The sequence below is a fragment of the Dendrobates tinctorius genome, unplaced genomic scaffold (assembly GCF_039654945.1).
Source record: "Dendrobates tinctorius isolate UK_male_01 unplaced genomic scaffold, ASM3965494v1 ptg000334l, whole genome shotgun sequence".
Lineage (NCBI taxonomy): Eukaryota > Metazoa > Chordata > Amphibia > Anura > Dendrobatidae > Dendrobates > Dendrobates tinctorius.
Genome location: NW_027362000.1, coordinates 2,074,864 through 2,095,751, shown reverse-complemented (window position 1 = coordinate 2,095,751; position 20,888 = coordinate 2,074,864). Strand labels below are relative to the sequence as shown.

Below are 20,888 nucleotides of genomic sequence, written 5' to 3'. Positions count from 1 at the left end.
GTAGCCTTAAGTACAAAGGTTCTCAATAGGGCTAAGGTGAAGGCAGGATGGCAGCCGTGCTGTGAGTGTCACAAACATGGATCGTCTGCGCCATGATGTGTGCTTACCCTTGGAGGGACGTGGCTAAGCAGCCACCTAGTTTTCGCTATAGCTCCTGATGATGGAGTCAGGATGGTTGAGCTGCAGGTGACCACCACGTACCATTCCAAGGGCAGTCCCTTGTGGGAGCTGACCCCAAAGGCCAGGATTGCAGTCAGGAACAAGGTTTCAAAGTCACTGGCAGGACAGAATTCAGATACAAGTCCTGGCAGTGCGGATCCTAGAAAATCTGACAGGATGGACGCTGGTGCTGGTTCAGATAGTGCGGATCCAGTAACACATGACAGGATGAACACTGGTGCAGGTTCAGACAGTGCGAACATAAGAATTCGTGAAAGGATGGACACTGGGGCAGGATCAACCAACGTGGTTCCTGGAACACTTGACAGGACGAATACGGGTAGTGGTTCAGGTACCTCCGGAGCAGATCCAGGTTCACATACCGCCAAAGCAGCTTTAGGCTAAGATACTGTCGGAGAAGTGTCAAGCTCAGGTCCTGTTGGAGCAGTTTCAGGTACAGGTACCTCCAGAGTGGCTCCAGGTTCAGGTACCACCGGAGCCGCTTCAGGCTAAGGTACTGCCAGAGCAGTGTCAAGCTCAGGTCCTGCCGGAGCAGTTTCACTTAAGGTACTGCCGGGGCTGTTTTAGGTACAGGTACCGCCTGAGCAGATTCAGGCTCAGATACTGCTAGAGTGGTGTCAGTCTCAGGTACCGCTGGATCGGTGTCAGGCTCAGGAGACAAGTGGTGTCAGGCTCAGGTAACATGGATAACAAGAACAGGTTCGGGTTCAGACAAGGCGGGTTAAGCAACAGGTTCAGGTACAAATAGAATAGATTCAGAGATCAGTGCAGGAATGGGTTCTGGGACTTGGCAACTAACTAGTAGAGACAAACTAAAACTATGAAATGAACCCCACCATAAATACCTGATGCCTCCCAGTTATCGTCTGGGGGCATTTACAAAGTGTGCATGCTGCCCCTTTAAGAATCAGGGAGCGAGCGCACTAAGTTTGCTGCTGGGAGACCTGCACAACATGCATAGGCCTAAGGGATCAGGAAGCCATGCAGAGAATGGAGACACCACTCAAAGGTTGGGGCAGTGAGTACGTCTGCCGGGAGAAGGGGGAGAAAATATGCAGGGATGTCGGCATTAGAATTATAATGAGTTTCTCTCCTGTTATGCCCATAGCAGCCAGTGACTCAGGAGTTTTCTTTGCAGCATGAGAGTGGCATTGTCAGAATGAACATGATTTTGCTCCGGATGGCATGGTTCTTCTTTTTGTACCATGAAAGAAAATGGTCATTCAGAAACTCTGATATAGTTTGCCAAGGTCATTTTCAGGGACCCTAAAGGGGCTTACCACCCTCATGATTCTATCCCAAAACAACCATACACTACTCCATCCATCTGGGCTATCCAGCATTCATCAGTAAACAAGACTAAAATAAATCTTTATGTATGTCTGGGCCCACTGCCACCATTTCTGTGCAGACAAATGATGTTGAATTCTCGTTCTTAAACTGGTTTGTGGTTTGTGACGCAATTTTCCATGCTTGGATTAAAGACCACTCTGGATAATAAAGTTTATGGAGACGGTTACAGATGCCATACATTTCCATCTGGAACTGCTTTTATTATAGTTGGAATATGAGAAGATAGACCATGCAAAATCGTATTGTGCACAGTGTCCTTACGATACATGTAAGTCACTACCTGATGCTGGTCACTACCTCACTAAAGTACAAGATCTAAAAAGGGGAATGAAAGCTGATGGTGGGTAAAGTAAAATCATGGGAATAAGTACAATGGATTAAAAGAAAAATAGCAAAGTCTGGTAGGATTACCTACAGTTTCTCCACCTCTCTCCTCCCACACCCTTCACAAATAAAGTACCTGGACCAGAGACTAGAGGGGTCTGGCTACCATACATTATGCCACCCCACACCATAATCCCAGGATTAGGACCTGTGTGACGTTCCATCGTGAAGGCTTCTCCATGACATTGACCACGTGGTCTCCAGACCAATCACCAGCTATTATTACGTCCAAGACAAAAGCAGGACTCATCGCTGAACACGATAGACCTTCACTCCAGCCTCCATTGCTCTGCACCATGATAGGCTTAGAGAACAATGGCAAAGTAGGAATGTAGCCCATATAGCTGAATGTTTGCCTCGTAGCCCAATTGTGGTGCAAACATCTTCTGGTGGTTTGTGTTAAGGCCCTGTCACACTAAGCGATATCGCTAGCAATATCGCTATAACGTCACTGGTTTTGTGACGTCATAGCGATATTGCTAGCGATATCGCTATGTCTGATACTTACCTCCGACCGGCTCCCCCGCTGGTTATCGCTGATCGCGCGAGAACGTCCTGGGCCGTTTCTCGTCGTCAGCTTCCTGCTGGGCTTCCTGCTGTGGCGACGAGCGACGCGTGGACGCAGGCGGGAGGACGTCAGGATCACCTCGTCTGACAGGTAAGTAGCGACCTCCAACCCCAGCGATGTCGCTGGTGAGATCTTCCTGTGTGGCAGCTCACTAGCGACCACTTAACGATGCACCAGCGATCCTGTATCACTAACTCCATTCTTTTAATCTGACAAGACGACGCAGGCAAAGCCATGAAGATGTCTTCATGAGGGAATGTCACACTGACCCTACTCTTGCGATTATGGCATAGGGTGACATAATGTACAGTAGACGGACCGATCTACTTTTTATTCCAGGTACACTAACAGCTCGGCATTTCATTTATTTGCTCATGGAACCAATGGTACTGACATTTCTCTAATGTTTCCCAGGAATTGTTTCCTTGGATTGGATGATTTTGAATTATAAAAGATTCAATCAATTCTAATGCTTTACAGTTGTAGTAATGTCAGATTTAGAGTAAATTATGGATCTTGGCATCTTTGTGCTCAGGTGCAACACAGATAATAAGCTCAATTAGTGGCCTTATGGGAATTTAAGCAACTTTGTTCCATTACATTGCATGTTTGACTAAAAGCACAGTGGAGTTCTCAAAATACGTCAGATTTATGTTTTACTGTGCATTGTAAACACTGCTACATTGTATTCCAGGTTGTGAATTCTGTGGCGTGATCCTGCTGCTCAGTGAGAGGTGAGCTGTTATTATTTGTAATTTTCCATTCAGCATATACCAGTTATATTATTATACATAGAGTTAGTATTATAGTAGTTATATTCTTGTACATAGGGGCAGTATTATAGTAGTTATATTCTTGTACATAGGGGCAGTATTATAGTCGTTATATTCTTGTACATAGGGGGCATTATAGTAGTTATATTCTTGTACATAGGAGCAGTATTATAGTCGTTATATTCCTGTACATAGGGGCAGTATTATAGTAGTTATATTCTTATACATAGGGACAGTATTATAGTAGTTATATTCTTGTACATAGGAGCAGTATTATAGTAATTATAGTCTTGTACATAGGAGCAGTATTATAGTAGTTATATTCTTGTACATAGGGGGCAGTATTATAGTAGTTATATTCTTGTACATAGGAGCAGTATTATAGTAATTATAGTCTTGTACATAGGAGCAGTATTATAGTAGTTATATTCTTGTACATAGGGGCAGTATTATAGTAATTATAGTCTTGTACATAGGAGCAGTATTATAGTAGTTATATTCTTGTACATAAGGGCAGTATTTTAGTAGTTATATTCTTGTACATAGGGGGCAGTATTATAGTAGATATATTCTTGTACATAGGGGCAGTATTATAGTAGTTATATTCTTGTACATAGGGGGCAGTATTATTGTAGTTATATTCTTGTACATAGGGGCAGTATTATAGTAGTTATATTCTTGTACATAGGGGCAGTATTATAGTAGTTATATTCTTGTACATAGGGGCAGTATTTTAGTAGTTATATTCTTGTACATAGGGGGCAGTATTATAGTAGATATATTCTTGTACATAGGGGCAGTATTATAGTAGTTATATTCTTGTACATAGGGGCAGTATTATAGTAGTTATATTCTTGTACATAGGGGGCAGTATTATAGTAGTTATATTCTTGCACATAGGGGCAGTATTATTTTAGTTATATTCTTGTACATAGGGGGCAGTATTATAGTAGTTATATTCTTGTACATAGGGGCAGTATTATAGTAGTTATATTCTTGTACATAGGGGCAGTATTATAGTAGTTATATTCTTGTACATAGGGGCAGTATTATAGTAGTTATATTCTTGTACATAGGGGGCAGTATTATAGTAGTTATATTCTTGTACATAGGGGGCAGTATTATAGTAGTTATATTCTTGCACATAGGGGCAGTATTATTGTAGTTATATTCTTGTACATAGGGGGCAGTATTATAGTAGTTATATTCTTGTACATAGGGGGCAGTATTATAGTAGTTATATTCTTGTACATAGGGGCAGTATTATAGTAGTTATATTCTTGTACATAGAGTTAGTATTATAGTAGTTAAATTCTTGTACATAGGGGCAGTATTATAGTAGTTATATTCTTGTACATAGGGGGCAGTATTATAGTAGTTATATTCTTGTACATAGGGGCAGTATTATAGTAGTTATATTCTTGTACATTGGGGCAGTATTATAGTAGTTATATTCTTGTACATAGGGACAGTATTATAGTAGTTATATTCTTGTACATAGGGGCAGAATTATAGTAGTTATATTGTTGTACATAGGGGTAGTATTATAGTAGTTATATTCTTGTACATAGGGGGCAGTATTATAGTAGATATATTCTTGTACATAGGGGCAGTATTATAGTAGTTATATTCTTGTACATAGGGGGCAGTATTATAGTAGTTATATTCTTGTACATAGGGGGCAGTATTATAGTAGTTATATTCTTGCACATAGGGGCAGTATTATTGTAGTTATATTCTTGTACATAGGGGGCAGTATTATAGTCGTTATATTCCTGTACATAGGGGCAGTATGATATTAGTTATATTCTTGTACATAGGAGCAGTACTATAGTAGTTATATTCTTATACATAGGGGCAGTATTATAGTAGTTATATTCGTGTACATAGGGGCAGTATTATAGTAGTTATATTCTTGTACATAGGGGCAGTATTATAGTAATTATAGTCTTGTACATAGGAGCAGTATTATAGTAGTTATATTCTTGTACATAGGGGCAGTATTATACTAGTTATATTCTTGTACATAGGGGGCAGTATTATAGTAGATATATTCTTGTACATAGGGGCAGTATTATAGTAGTTATATTCTTGTACATAGGGGGCAGTATTATAGTAGTTATATTCTTGTACATAGGGGGCAGTATTATAGTAGTTATATTCTTGCACATAGGGGCAGTATTATTGTAGTTATATTCTTGTACATAGGGGGCAGTATTATAGTAGTTATATTCTTGTACATAGGGGCAGTATTATAGTAGTTATATTCTTGTACATAGGGGGCAGTATTATAGTAGTTATATTCTTGTACATAGGGGGCAGTATTATAGTAGTTATATTCTTTTACATAGGAGCAGTATTATAGTAGATATATTCTTTTACATAGGAGCAGTAATATAGTAGTTATATTCTTGTACATAGGGGCAGTATTATAGTAGTTATATTCTTGTACATAGGAGCAGTATTATATTAGTTATATTCTTGTACATAGGGGCAGTATTATAGTAGTTATATTCTTGTACATAGGAGCAGTATTATAGTAGTTATATTCTTGTACATAGGGGGCAGTATTATAGTAGTTATATCCTTGTACATAGGAGCAGTATTATAGTAGTTATATTCTTGTACATAGGGGGCAGTATTATAGTAGTTATATTCTTGTACATAGGGGCAGTATTATAGTGATCCAGCTGAGGGCTCTGGTGATTTATTGAGTGCTGTTCAGACAATAGAACGTTGTTTATGCGTTTCTGGCTAGACGCCCTTAATCATAACCATTTTTTTATTATTGCTGTGCAGCCAGGGCAGGGCCGGATCCGAGTCTGAGGTGCGGTGAGGTCAGTCGGTGGTGAGCTGGATTTTCAAGCAGTATTATAGTAGTTATATTCTTGTACATAGGGGGCAGTATTATAGTAGTTATATTCTTGTACATAGGGGCAGTATTATAGTAGTTATATTCTTGTACATAGGAGCAGTATTATAGTAGTTATATTATTTTACATAGGAGCAGTAATATAGTAGTTATATTCTTGTACATAGGGGCAGTATTATAGTAGTTATATTCTTGTACATAGTAGCAGTATTATAGTAGTTATATTCTTGTACATAGGGGCAGTATTATAGTAGCTATATTCTTGTACATAGGGGGCAGTATTATAGTAGTTATATTCTTGTACATAGGGGGCAGTATTATTGTAGTTATATTCTTGTACATAGGGGCAGTATTATAGTAGATATATTCTTGTACATTGGAGCAGTATTATAGTAGTTATATTCTTGTACATAGGGGGCAGTATTATGGTAGTTATATTCTTGTACATAGGGGCAGTATTATAGTAGTTATATTCTTGTACATAGAGGCAGTATTATAGTAGATATATTCTTGTACATAGGGGCAGTATTATAGTAGTTGTATTCTTGTACATAGGGGCAGTATTATAGTAGTTATATTCTTGTACATAGGGGCAGTATTATAGTAGTTATATTCTTGTACATAGGGGCAGTATTATAGTAGTTATAGTCTTGTACATAGGAGCAGTATTATCGTAGTTATATTCTTGTACATAGGGGCAGTATTATAGTAGTTATATTCTTGTACATAGGAGCAGTATTATAGTAGTTATATTCTTGTACATAGGAGCAGTATTATAGTAGTTATATTCTTGTACATAGGAGCAGTATTATAGTAGTTATATTCTTGTACATAGGGGCAGTATTATAGTATTTATATTCTTTTACATAGGAGCAGTAATATAGTAGTTATATTCTTGTACATAGGGGCAGTATTATAGCAGATATATTCTTGTACATTGGAGCAGTATTATAGTAGTTATATTCTTGTACATAGGGGCAGTATTATAGTAGTTATATTCTTGTACATAGGGGCAGTATTATAGTAGATATATTCTTGTACATTGGAGCAGTATTATAGTAATTATATTCTTGTACATAGGGGGCAGTATTATGGTAGTTATATTCTTGTACATAGGGGCAGTATTATAGTAGTAATATTCTTGTACATAGGAGCAGTATTATAGTGGTTATATTCTTGTACAAAGGAGCAGTATTATAGTAGCTAAATTCTTATACATAGGGGGCAGTATTATAGTGGTTATATTCTTGTACATAGGGGGCAGTATTATAGTGGTTATATTCTTGTACATAGGGGACAGTATTATAGTAGTTATATTCTTGTACATAGCGGCAGTATTATAGTAGTTATATTCTTGTACATAGGGGGCAGTATTATAGTGGTTATATTCTTGTACATAGGGGCAGTATTATAGTGGTTATATTCTTGTACATAGGAGCAGTATTATAGTGGTTATATTCTTGTACATAGGAGCAGTATTATAGTGGTTATATTCTTGTACATAGGGGCAGTATTATAGTGGTTATATTCTTGTACATAGGGGCAGTATTATAGTAGTTGTATTTATGTACAAATAGGGCAATGTTATAGAAATTCCATTTTTATTTTTCTCATTTCATAGTGTGCATTATTATAGTTGTTTCTCTTTTCATTCATCACTAGAAAATGAATGTGAAAAATCTGGGGGGTTTTGCTCTTAGCTATTTGGATAATCCCTATCTGCTAAGAGAATACTTTGACAATAAGCTGATCAGAAAGTATTCTGCTGTTGGGACCCCAAATAATTAGTTGTTAGCTCTTGAGGAACTTGTCAGTTAGTGTTGGTTTTGTATACAGTGCCCCCGCGGGGTAAATTGAGTTGTACGCAGTCAGTGTCAGTTGAGATCAGTGGAGAGTCTGTGTAATTCACAGACATGAAGGGTCATCCAGAGATGATTTCTAGGGGTTTTCTGCTCTAGGTAATAAAGACTATTATGCATATTTTAAGGTATGTTTGTAATACAGTTTACAACACAGAAAGATTACAGATTCTTTAAGTCCTACCTTTGAAAAGTATTCACATAAAAAAAGAACAAAATGTTTGAAATATTTTCTTTAAGGGAACAGTATCCTTTTTATTAAGGGACCATTACAGGGGAATTTTATCCATAGACATGACTGGTCGTTAATTTATCTTGGCTCCCTGCATTATCGTCTATAGGAGTAAAGTATTCACAGATACAAAGCTCGTGCTGCAACCAAAACAGCACTGGTGGCAAGAACTGTAACCAAATAGTAGTATGTGTGGATCATAGACTATGAAACGTATTCATAATAGTCTGAGGTATTGAGTTCCATAGAGTATGTACAGCATGAGAGAAGTCCCAGGAACAGGAGTGAAAAAAAGAGAAAAAAGCAGCTCACCTCCTGTCAGAGGCGTACATAGAAATCATGGGGGCCTCAAAGCAGAAGTTCTAATTGCATCTCTCCCCCAAACAAAAAAAACAAGCAAACTAAGATTCAGCAGGATCACAGAAGACCATATCACACAACATGCCAGTTTTTACAAAGTAATTTTCCTCCTACTGAAGCCCTAGATTACACATTCATTGCACCCATAAAGTATGATGCCAACAAAAAGGTCCTACAAACACTGTATGATACCCCCAAAATGACTTTCTCCACAGTACCCTCTATATGCAGTGTGATGACCCTAGTGTATCCCACCTCAACTCCCCCCAGCAAAGTATGGTGACCCCCAATACAGTATAATCCCCGAACTGTGACCCCCACACAGCCTTCCATGCAGTATAATGATCTTACATACAGTATATTGGCCCCCACCCCTCACCACACAGCATGATGGATACCACACCAACCTTGATACTGTATAATTGCTTGCATACAGTATAATGGCCCTCACATTACCCTCCATTAAGTATAAAGGCTCCCACATAGCACTCCAAATATTACAATGGCACCCAAATAGTCCTATAGGTATTATAATGCCCCCTAAATAGTATAATAGCCCTTCATATAGTATAATGTGACCCATAGTCCTCTACATTATGTACTGCACCCCATAATCCTTCATATAGTAAAATACACTCCTCAAAGTCCTCCATATAGTATAATGCACTCCCCATAGTCCTCCATATAGTATAATGCACTCCCCATAGTCCTCCATACAGTATAATGCACTCCCATAGTCCTCCATACAGTATAATGCACTCCCATAGTCCTCCATATAGTATAATGCATTCCCCATAGTCCTGCGTACAGTATAATGGGCATTATAGACCTCCATTTAATATAATGCACTCCCCATAGTACTCCATACAATATACCGCACTCCCCATAGTCCTCCATACAATATACTGCATTCCCTATAGTCCTCCATACAGTATACTGCACTCCCCATAGTCCTCTATACAGTATTATGGCCACCAAAATGTACTTGTAAAAAAAAAATATACAATACACAAATCCCACACTGACCAGACATCCTCACTGACAAGAAATTCGAAACTATTCCAAAAAAATACCTGAAATAAGAACACCAATGAGCTAAGAACACGTGTTGCATTTGACAGCAGTAGGTTTCAATATGTCCTGTACTTTTCTGTCTGGATGATGGAATTTTAATGATAATAATGAATTTGGATGTTTTTATTCACTATGAGCTGGAACAATTTGGTATTTTTTGGCTGCCTAGTCTAATTTGACACCAAATATAAGTTAGCTTACTTTGTGCTACTGTAGAAATTGCATCAAAACATTTTGCACATTTTCTTTAATCATGATATTGCAAATTAGACCACACACATATTGGACCACACCTCTTTCCCGCAAAGCCACACCCCATTGTTTGGATGAGCTACCGAATCTGTTTTAAACTCTTAGTGAAGGTGATGCAAGGCATGTAAGAATTATGGTGTAGTAAATCTTCCTAGTAAACTGAGCATGGTACATTTATGAAATATAAGACCTTGACCAAAGAAGGGTGGAGACCCACAGGCGAAACTCCAGAATAACTTTACTTCTTGGACATATTGAATCATAGCACAACTCATCTCAGATACGAAGCAATGTCACTCGAACGGTACAGCTTCATTGCAAGGGACGCTGGGCTTTCCTCGGGTATTCAAGGCATGCTTACTGTATCTCAGCATCATGGTCTTCCTCGTAGCTCTCTCTTGGAATATGAGTATGAAGTAGAGGAATACATGATACTAAATAGGTGCGATACCTACAGTATAATAATCACTGGGAAATTCCCTCTGTGATTACAAAAAATACTAATACTACAACAAACCCACACCCCCACCCCCCAAAAAAAAAAACAATACCACTCAGCAAAAACCTAGAAATAAAATGTAAGATAGAGTAGTGTGGGAAGTGGCACACACCATAAGACCTGACACACGTTTCGACAGTCAGCCTTCTTCTGGGGTGATATCAGACAACCAACACTTTTAAAGGGAACCTCTCCTCCACCCCTGGGAGTTTTTAAGTAATAGAGCCACCTTCAGCAGCACTAAGGCAGCACTTTGTTAAGGTAACTCTTCTGTTTCTGATCCCTAGTAACGCCGAAATATTGACTTTTATAAATTGCACCCCATACCTGTATTGAGTCCCAGAGGTATGGTGTGTCCCCCTGTATCAGCCGCTTCCTAGCCGTCCATCATCCCTCTGTTGCTTCTGTGCCCTGCCTCCTCCTGTGTTGCTGTTACATGCCGGCGCCTGCGCTGTGCCAACAGTTCTCGGGCATGCGCAGTGCGCGCTGCCCCGGAACTGACATCAGGCTATCGCGCCTGCGTGTTACGGAGGCCCCAGATCCCTCCCCGCAGTGTGTTACGATGTATTCACACTGTAAGGCTGGGAATCTGCACAGTGAGCATCTATAGCTGCGCATACCCCCAGCTATAGTGAACTGTGGGGAGCTCAGCTGGCAGGTCAGCTCATCAAACGCTGCCGATGGAGGAAAGAGAAAGAGGAGGAGGGAGATGGGGGCAGGCAAGAGGAGGAGAGATATGGGTATATGCACACTAGAACAGATAAAATAGTAAGCATTACTAACAGAAAATTAAAACAGTGTGATAGAAAGGATGACTCAAAGGAAAATAGCAAAATTTATATTTTCGCTAAGACCCAAGGGTTGTATGGACTGAAGAGTCCATATCCACTTGGTCTCCAATTGATGAAGAAGATGGCCAGTTTGGACCTCGCGGACACCTAGTACAATATGGTCAATCCCCTTGACTGCATCACAATTCTGTAAGTTTTTAAAATGTCTTGGCAATGTGTGATACAGGAAAGATATATATCTTGTACCGTGTTAACCAGTAGATAGAAGAATATTTAGAATTGAGAGTCCGCAGTGGTTGATACCTCTTAATGGCTAACTGAAAAGATGGTAACAAATTGCAAGCTTTCGAGACTACGCAGGTCTCTTTGAAGAGACCTGCATTGTCTCGAAAGCTTGCAATTTGTTAGCATCTTTTCAGTTAGCCATTAAAAGGTAGTTGGAGCGCCCTCACACGCCAGGGCTGTGGGGTGCTCGGTACCGGGCCGGTTGACCTTCTCAACGGGAGTTGTCACGGCAGCAGTGACCCGGTCCGTGGCCCTGGGGCTCCATTGCAAAAGGGGTCGTTTCAGTGTGCTTATGGTGGTGAAAGTTTATAAGTGATTCGTGACGCCACCTGTGGTGTTTGGCAAGGAAGATGTTAAGCCGACGCTGCAAACAGCTCCTCTGGGACAGATGGTGTGGTGCAGCAATGATGTTATAGCCCTCCACAGGCAGGGCTGTAGTCCCAGGGCAGAGTAGGTGAAGTGACACTTAGATAGTATAGTGTCGGGCGCAGGAGGGATGTAGCAGTGCCGGGCAGGTTGACGCAGGAATAAGTGGAGGTCACCAGGGCATGTAGTTCCAAAGCTTTACTCACAGTCAGTTGTGGTACAGGTGCCCGCATCTGTGCCGTGTCCTCCAGGTCACGGGCTCAGCCAACTTCCAGGCAAGATGAAGTACTCCTTTCTAACTCTCCGCCAACATATGTGCCTTTTCTGAACGTCTCCCTCTTAGCACCTTTTAGTGAAGTACTCACAGTACTGAGTTACACTGGAGTTCCTCCTGTCAGATGTTCCTAAGAATTCTACTTGTACGGCAGACAGCTGTAGCCTGCTTCGGGGACTCCTTCTACCTAGTCCCGGCTCACACACGTTGCTGTTGTGCCCCCAAGTCTGGTGTGGAAATAAAGTGGTCACTACTTCTATTCCTCCGGTGTCTGCTGCAGGACCATTAGTATCCATACAACCTCGGGGACCGGACCCCGGCCTTGTGCTTAGAACTTGGGACGGGTTCTCCTCTAACCCTGATCCTTGGTTCTCTTCTTCTCCTCATGTTCCATACTAATTCTTCCCTTCTTATTGAGAGTCAGGCTTTCTATCAATGTTCCTTTCTTGTGACAGCGGACCCAGATCACTGAGGTCGGCTACAGCACTTCCTTCATCCATCCCACTCAGGGGATCTCCTTTTACAGATTGACCTCGTCAGACTCCTGTGACTAACTGACTAAATCCTATCCTCTTCCTGCTCTTTTAGTGCAAACTAAACTCCACCCGCCTCCCAGCACGCTTCGTGTTCCAAGCAGGGAGCCACCAAAGGGTGCTTTGCTACACTACTATGTTGTGTGGGATGCAGGTGTTGGAGTGTGGTCAGGTGTCTCCACCTTACCTGGATAGTGGGGCACCACACCTCAGGAGGAGGTGCAGTACCTCTGTGGCGACTGAACCCTCAGGGGCGCCACATATCAACCACTGAGGACTCTCAATTGGCAATGTGTGTAAACTTTCAACCTCATGTACCTCCTTGGCACCCAGAATGTCAAAAACATGCTCTTGAACATGCACCTTCAATGCCCGCGTGGTAAGCCCAGTGTATATTTTAGGGCATGGGCATGTGGCACAGTAAATTACTGCCTTTGTAGAACATGTAATGGACTGGGTAATTCTAAACTCCCTGAGGCCATCAGAGGAACTAAAGGTGGTGGATCGCTCGATATTTGGGCACTCCACACATTTCCCACAAGGGGAACATCCCCATCTCGGTGCTCGAGTGTCTGCAAAGGGCATGGTCAGCTGATCGTTCTTTTTGTAGTCGATCTGCACTAGTAAATCCCTCAAATTCCTAATACGCCAGGCAGCTACATCAGGTTTGGGAGATAAATATTGCTTGAGGGTTTTAGCTGCCAGAAGGGTCGGCCAGTGTCTCTCCATTAATCTCTTTATCAGTTTCAAATGGGAATGGTATTGAGTAATCATACGTATTCCCGCATCTGGTGGATGTACATGGGAGGTGAGAACAAGGTTGTGGGGACCAGAATGTCTAACCTCGTTGTATGCATGTTTTATGGAGCGGTTACTGTAGCCACATTCTCTGAACCTCCTCTTAAGTTCTTCAGCTCTATTCTCAAAATCTGTGTCCAACTAGTAGATCCATCGAACCTATAAGAATTGTCCAAAAGGCATGGAATTTATCACATGTGCCGCATGTGAGGATGAAGCGTGAAGAAAAGTGTTCATAGAGGTTGGTTTTCAGAAGAGGTCTGTTTGTCACATACCATTCTGGTCACACCTTACCATGACGTCCATGAAAGCAATGGCAGTATTGCTGTACTTATATGTAAGATGTAAATTAAGGTTGTTGTTATTGAGTTGCTGAAAAAAAAGGTGCCAACTCTGTCAGACTTTCCTCCCAGATCAGAAATATATCGTCAATGTACCATGTCCAAAAAGGGACGCGGTCCATTGACGAATGCCGAATCTGACAGGAGCAGATACCTCTCAGACTACTCCAGGAACCGGATAGCAAAGGACAGCGCAAAGGCTGCCCCATGGCTGTTCCCTGGAGCTGGTGGTAGATGGACCTGCCGAAAAATAAAAATTTAAGGGTGAGTGCAATCTGCAGGAGCTGTAAAATAAAAGCAATCTCATCTGACGTCATATTTGTCATAGAAAAATAGAAGGAACCTGCTCGCTAACCATCCTGGTGGCGAAAACTGGTACATAGTGACTCGACGTCACATGTCACCAGCATAGTCCTGTCATCCATATGTAACAGATCTATCTTTCGCTAAAAATCAGTGGTGTCACATGAGTATGAGGGTAGAGTTTATACAAGTTTGTTGGAGAACTGCATCTATGTACTTGCAAACATTCTCCAGGAAATTCCCAACTCCCAAACCAATCGGTCTACCTGGAGGTGTTTGGCTATTTGTATATACTTTTGGAAGTAAGTAGAGAGTGGAAATTATGGGTTCCGGGACTATTAAGCAAATTGCGTAGTTGTTTAGAAATGATGTTATTAGCACATGCCTTATTTAAAATTCCCAAAAGGGAGTCTGAATAGGCCGTCAAAGGGTTGAATGCCAATTTGCGATAACGTTGCTTATCCCTCAGTTGACTACTAGCTTCCGATTCGATCCGATTTCTGCTTATGGGGAGGTGTGTGGAATGAATGGATGAGAACAGAGGTGATATCTCCACAAACTCTACATCATTCCTCTGCTTCTAAAAAAAAAAAAAAAAGGAGCTGTTAGATTGAGCAGTGTATTATCTATATAAGAGACACTGGTTTAAGCCAATAGTATATACTATCCTCCTTATGTTAGAGGGCAGTGTGCCATAGTTTTAGTCAATGCACTTTCTTAGGCCGATGTTTTTCCATCAAGTCAAAGTCTCGTGTTAGGACTCCCTAGGAAATATAATGACACACCATTAATAAATAATCATTTTCCTTAGAAAGGGCAATGTGCATTTTTCCCTTTTCCCTATGCACTTTGTACCTCTCGTATATTGGTACATTCTCTCTCTGATGTAGCTGTATTGTAGGAGGTTTCATTTTGTATCAATACCTTTTTTTCATTTATTATCCTAGATATTCCAGTGTTTTCTTATATCTATATTAGTTTCCTCTTTAATACCCTGTCTTTGTAACCATCAGGGTATAGTGGACAGACTTCACACAAGCACGGTGGATTAGTGAATATATTTTTTATCAAGTGATTATTAAAAGTTATATTTACCACCTCAGTCAGTGAATTTTTTTTTTTTTTAATAAATGGTGCACGCCACATTTCTACCCAATGCTATACACATATAGAAAATTACATAAACCCAAACAGGTCAGAAATAGTACAATATAATTGGAGCACGCTCCTCCATAACAGCAAACATGTCCATCACAATGACCTAAAACTCTCAGATTTAAATTAGATTATTTGCAAGCCTTTCTTGCTTTGCTTGACTATTAACTCAGTTGACTTCTATGGCCTGTGACCGAGCGACTCTTATACAGATATCTTAAAAAAATTCTTCATTTGTTTGAGCAATCGACTAAAAAAATAAACTCAGGGGAGTGTCAGAGACTCTATGAACTCTTCACAATAAATGTCAGACAAGGCTCCTAAAGGATCTCTCTCTCTATTTGTTTTTTATTGGGGTTGACCAACGATTAGATTGGAGGTAGTCAGTACATAGTGTTTTTTTGAGTTGGTTCGTAGAAAATATATATACCTAGGTAACAAATATCATCATTTTAATGAACACTAATAGTCTATGTGGCTCACTGTTATCGAGTGATCATATATACCAGCATGGTACCAGCAGGTGTGAGAACTGCTCATACCAGTTTAGTCAACTCTAGAGAAATAAGAGTCAGATTTTACGTAAACGGTAATCATTAACCAAGTATAAATCAAGGGCTGTCATTTCACAGCTGATCACGAAGAAAAAAGAAGCTACTTATAACCCTGGTCAAGCTGAAGAGTTCTGACATTCTCATTACCTCTGGTCAAGAAACATCCTGAAAATGGCTTTCAACGGGACCTTCGAGCTGCAATCCCAAGAAAACTTTGAGGCTTTTGGGAAAGCCATCGGTGAGTAAGGCAATGTATGGAAATACATCATTATATGGAATGGTGTTATCTATAGTATAAATTATGAAACGTTTTAATTGTTACTCTACTCTACTGAATCTTCTGGTCAACATATCAATAGGGTTTCTCTAGTCTTGCATTGGGTCTTAAGGAAACTCAACATATTAATTCTGATTTTTCTGCATTGAATCACATTCTTGTTAGTTTTTAAGTAGTTTCTAACAAATAAAGTAAATTTTAATTAATAGGTCTGACTCTGGAATAATACGTTTCACAATTAGTTGCGTTAAAAAAAATGTTCCTGTGATGAGATAATCTTATACATGTGATGCTGTCTTATTCACTGTGTTCCACCATGCAAACCTGCTTCTTTTCCTCATAATCTACTGTGGTTGGACAGTCAGGGAACTGGGTCCGCCAAATAGGAGGGTTCTTATAAATTTCATCTAATTTGTATGAGCACCTTAATTCTCATTTTTCAACAGCTCTTCCAAGAATTATTACTGAACTTGCTTATAATACGGTGTCATAAGGCTAGATTCACATTACGTTTGAGCCATGTTTGTGGCTCAGATGTGGCTACTGTCTGAAGCCCTAAAGAACGGAATTCTGATGAAATCTCCAATACATCTTTTTACTATTATGAGGCAGACAAAGTCCCTTTTTTTTCTGTTTGGCTTCCATTTTGGCAGTGTCCTTCTTTTTATAGGCTGGCACAAAAGCATAGACAGACGACCACTCTGCTGACAAAGTGACTGTGTTTGCACCGGTTTATCGAATGGTTCCACTTTAGATTCCATCCACATCCCATTTTTCAGGCCTTCAAATGGAAGTTCCTTTATGTAGCTTCAAACAAGTGGTACAAATTTACGAGAACGTAGCCTAAGATGGGTGAGAACCAATATCTTCAGTCTTCATGTATTAGGGTTAGCTTGAGTTTATCCATGCTCCACTTGATTTGTTCTCCTTTTCGTAATATCTCCAAGACATCACTTGGCATTGGCACCCAAAGATTCCTGATGTTACTGTCCTTACAGATCTATATATCTGTAGATTCTTTAAGAAATTCCGAAGTCATGGAGCCAAAAAAAAAGGGCAGAACTGCTCAAAAAATATTTAAAATATCTATACTTCCAGAGTTCCGTATTGCCAAAAAATTCAAAAACACATCTACATTTTATCTACATAAGGTTTGCAATCTTGTATTGTGTTCTCAGGTATTCCTGATGACTTGATCGAGAAAGGAAAAAATGTAAAGAGTGTAACTGAGATTGTACAAAATGGCGATCACTTTGTGGTCACGGTGACTACAGGACCTAGGGTCCAACGTAACGAATTTACTATTGGACAGGAGGCAGAAATGGAAACTTTTTCCACTGAAAAAATTAAGGTAAGTTCTTCACTCTTTAAAATCAGCCTTATAATGTGCAATCTACAGACTTAGATACGCCTGGTCATGTTACATATTTAAATTTTAACTAAAAATATACATGGAAATGACCAGGAATGTTCATTGACTCCATCGTTGCAAATTGATAAATCTGTATAACATACGACAACATTTATATTTTTCTAGACTACTGTTAATTTGGTGGATGGGAAACTGGTCGCAAATCTTAAAGATATCACTTCTGTCACTGAAGTTACTGGAGACCTTCACATCAACGTAAGATTCCTACAATGAATACTGAATTAAATTACTTGTTATTGTTTTGAGATTTTGCTGGATTAAGTATTTATGTAAGTGATGATTAGCTACTTCAAATGGAGTATGGCATGCAGTGGCCATTAGTAGTAGAGTATTCCTCACTCAGAGATGACAGATGGATGCAGGTGTATAGAGTTGTTGGTTCAACAAGCATACTCACAGTGAGTCAACAAGCTTGATAGTAACTGAAGCTTACAAGAGGCAACATGCTTGATGATTAGAGAGGCATTCAAAATGCAATGATCTTGATGGTTACAGAAACTTACAAGAGAGAACAAGCTTGGTGTTTGCACAAACTTACAAGAGGCAATGAGCTTAATGGTTATAGAGGCTTTCAAAATGTAGCAAGCTTGATGGTTGCAGAAACTTACAAAAGGCCACAAGCTTGGTGGTTATAAAAACTTACATAAGGCAAAAAGCTTGGTGGTTACAGAAACTTACAAAAGGCAACAAGCTTGTGGTTACAGAAACTTACAAGCAGCAACAAGCTTGTTGGTTAAAGAAACTTACACATGGCAACAAACTTGGTGGTTACAGAAACCTACAAGCAGCAACAAGCTTGGTGGTTACAGAAACTTACAAAAGGCAACAAGCTTGTGGTTACAGAAACTTACAAGCAGCAACAAGCTTGTTGGTTAAAGAAACTTACACATGGCAACATACTTGATGGTTACAGAAACCTACAAGCAGCAACAAGCTTGGTGGTTACAGAAACTTACAAAAGGCAACAAGCTTGTGGTTACAGAAACTTACAAGCAGCAACAAGCTTGATGGTTACAGAAACTTACAAGCAGCAACAAGCTTGGTAGTTACTGAAACTTACAAGCGGCAACAAGCTTGGTAGTTACAGAAACTTACAAGCAGCAACAAGCTTGGTAGTTACAGAAACTTACAAGCGGCAACAAGCTTGTTGGTTAAAGAAACTTACACATGGCAACAAGCTTGATGGTTATAGAAACTTATAAAAGGCAACAAGCTTGGTAGTTACTGAAACTTACAAGCGGCAACAAGCTTGTTGGTTAAAAAAACTTACACATGGCAACAAGCTTGATGGTTACAGAAACTTACAAAAGGCAACAAGCTTGGTAGTTACTGAAACTTACAAGCGGCAACAAGCTTGTTGGTTAAAAAAACTTACACATGGCAACAAGCTTGATGGTTACAGAAACTTACAAAAGGCAACAAGCTTGGCGGTTACAAAAACCTACAAGCAGCAACAAGCTTGGCGGTTACAGAAACCTACAAGCAGCAACAAGCTTGGTGGTAACAGAAACTTACAACAGTTGGTTTCAACTTTTTAACAAAATGCATTAGCTTCGCTTGAACAGACGTAGTCAGTTGGTATCTGTAACTCTGGACTATTCCTATGTTGTGACACTTTACTTACAAGTTCAAAAGGATGGTCTACATTCCCCTTCCATCAGGCACTGTCTTTGTGTCCTCTGATTGCAGAATACATTTACACTGCAAGTTACAGCTCCTTTCATAGTCACCTCTTTTGCACCTCTTTTGCCAGCTCTGGCCTGCATGTAGAGATGATTCAAATCGATTCATGGGAGTCAAAGAATTGTGTCAGTAATCTGTAGCCTTTAGATGGGAGCCCTGCAAACCACCTCATATATGCCAGCATCTGCATTTCTTATTTTGATTAGTTGACCTGGCACCATGTCACATGTGTATCACACTGCAATGATGACATTGTGCTAAGCTGGCTAATAAATCAAAAGAAGAGGCCAGAATGCCATCAGGTAAGAGATAAGGGCTCCCATCTGGTGTCCACAAATTCATTATGTGGCAGCTGAACAAGGTCCAGCAAATCAATTCGCACCAGCTCTACCTGCCGGTGACACACTCCTGTGGTCTACTCCTTACAGTTAACAAGTGTCTGTGCCACACATACCGGTCTCTTCGACATCTCAAGTGTGATATACCTCTTCACACTCAAGCATCAGCTTACAGCTCGCAGTGCCAGAACCTCCTTGCCCCTCGGGCAGCATATTTCTCACCTGTCTCCAGCATGCAGTATTCACAGGGACAAGCTCTACTGCCCCCTTTGGCTGTGGCAATTCTTAGCCACAACTAATAGAGGATATTCTCATGCAAGTGGGTTGGTCCTCAAACCACAGGATGGAGCTTCTCACATGATCACTAAGCCCTGGTGTGACGCTACCTAATAGCAAATGCTACTTAACCTACTTGCTAGCTTGCTATGATGCAGTCATTTGATGGGAAACAGGAACTTTATCAGTAATACAACCAGAGGCAAGAAATGTGTCCGTTTTACAAAATTCTAAATGTATACATTCACATCAAGTTTCACGTCTTTTCCTGCATGATGCATTACAGGAAACACAATGTGTTTTCCAAAATAAAAAAGTAAAAAAAAAGTATTAAATATCCACATTTCATAGAGGAATTAAATTATACCGTAAAAATGAAACAACTGCATTTTTTTTACAGCTAGTACTGTAAACTCTTCTCATAGTGAACTGTAGTCTGGTGAAAAGACACCAGCAGAATTATAATTGCTGCTCTGAATGCGCCTGGACTGAGAGCTGATATGCATTCTATACCTATCAGTTTACATAAAGTACTTACACAGTGAATTATTATGTTGTGGGGGCTTTAGACCATGAAGTGTTGAGCAGACACAGAGTCCCCTTTTAAAACTAACTGCCTATTTCATATTTTTCAGGTTTTGACTGTGAAGGACATCGTCTACAAGAGAATCAGCAAGAGAGTATGAAACAGATGAAATCGCTCGTTAGATCAATGTGTGCTGTGAAAAAGGAACCAACATTTTGTGGATTCAAAATAAAGAAATGTTTCAACGAGATGACCGAATCTCATTAATATAATATTAAAGGGAAAATTTGGTAAATTACATGTTGCTTGATGCGGATACACATGACATACACATAAATGCCCACATTTACAGAAGCACGGGGAGGGCCTGTGCGTGCTAAGAGAAGCACGGAGAGCACAGTGCAGAGACAGTGTAGGTGCAAGGAAGCACAGAGAGCACGGCTGGGCACTGGCTAGCTGGACGGGCTGCAGCACAAATAGGCGGGTAAGACTCCAGCGAACCCGGCTGGGGCATAGCAGGAGACACAGCTGTCACTGACCGACGAGCACG

General features: G+C 40.3%; 1 protein-coding gene across 1 annotated transcript; it reads left to right on the top strand.

The window, feature by feature from the left end:
• Positions 1–1,111: 1,111 nt before the first annotated feature.
• On the top strand, positions 1,112–20,586 carry LOC141074809 (fatty acid-binding protein 1, liver-like). The gene is made up of 6 exons (XM_073562056.1): positions 1,112–1,189; positions 3,180–3,219; positions 15,885–16,044; positions 17,262–17,434; positions 17,621–17,710; positions 20,448–20,586. Exons 3-6 carry the CDS (start codon positions 15,978–15,980, stop codon positions 20,496–20,498), a joined length of 381 nt encoding a protein of 126 aa, XP_073418157.1. The 5' UTR covers positions 1,112–1,189; positions 3,180–3,219; positions 15,885–15,977; the 3' UTR covers positions 20,499–20,586.
• The last annotated feature ends 302 nt before the right edge of the window (positions 20,587–20,888 follow it).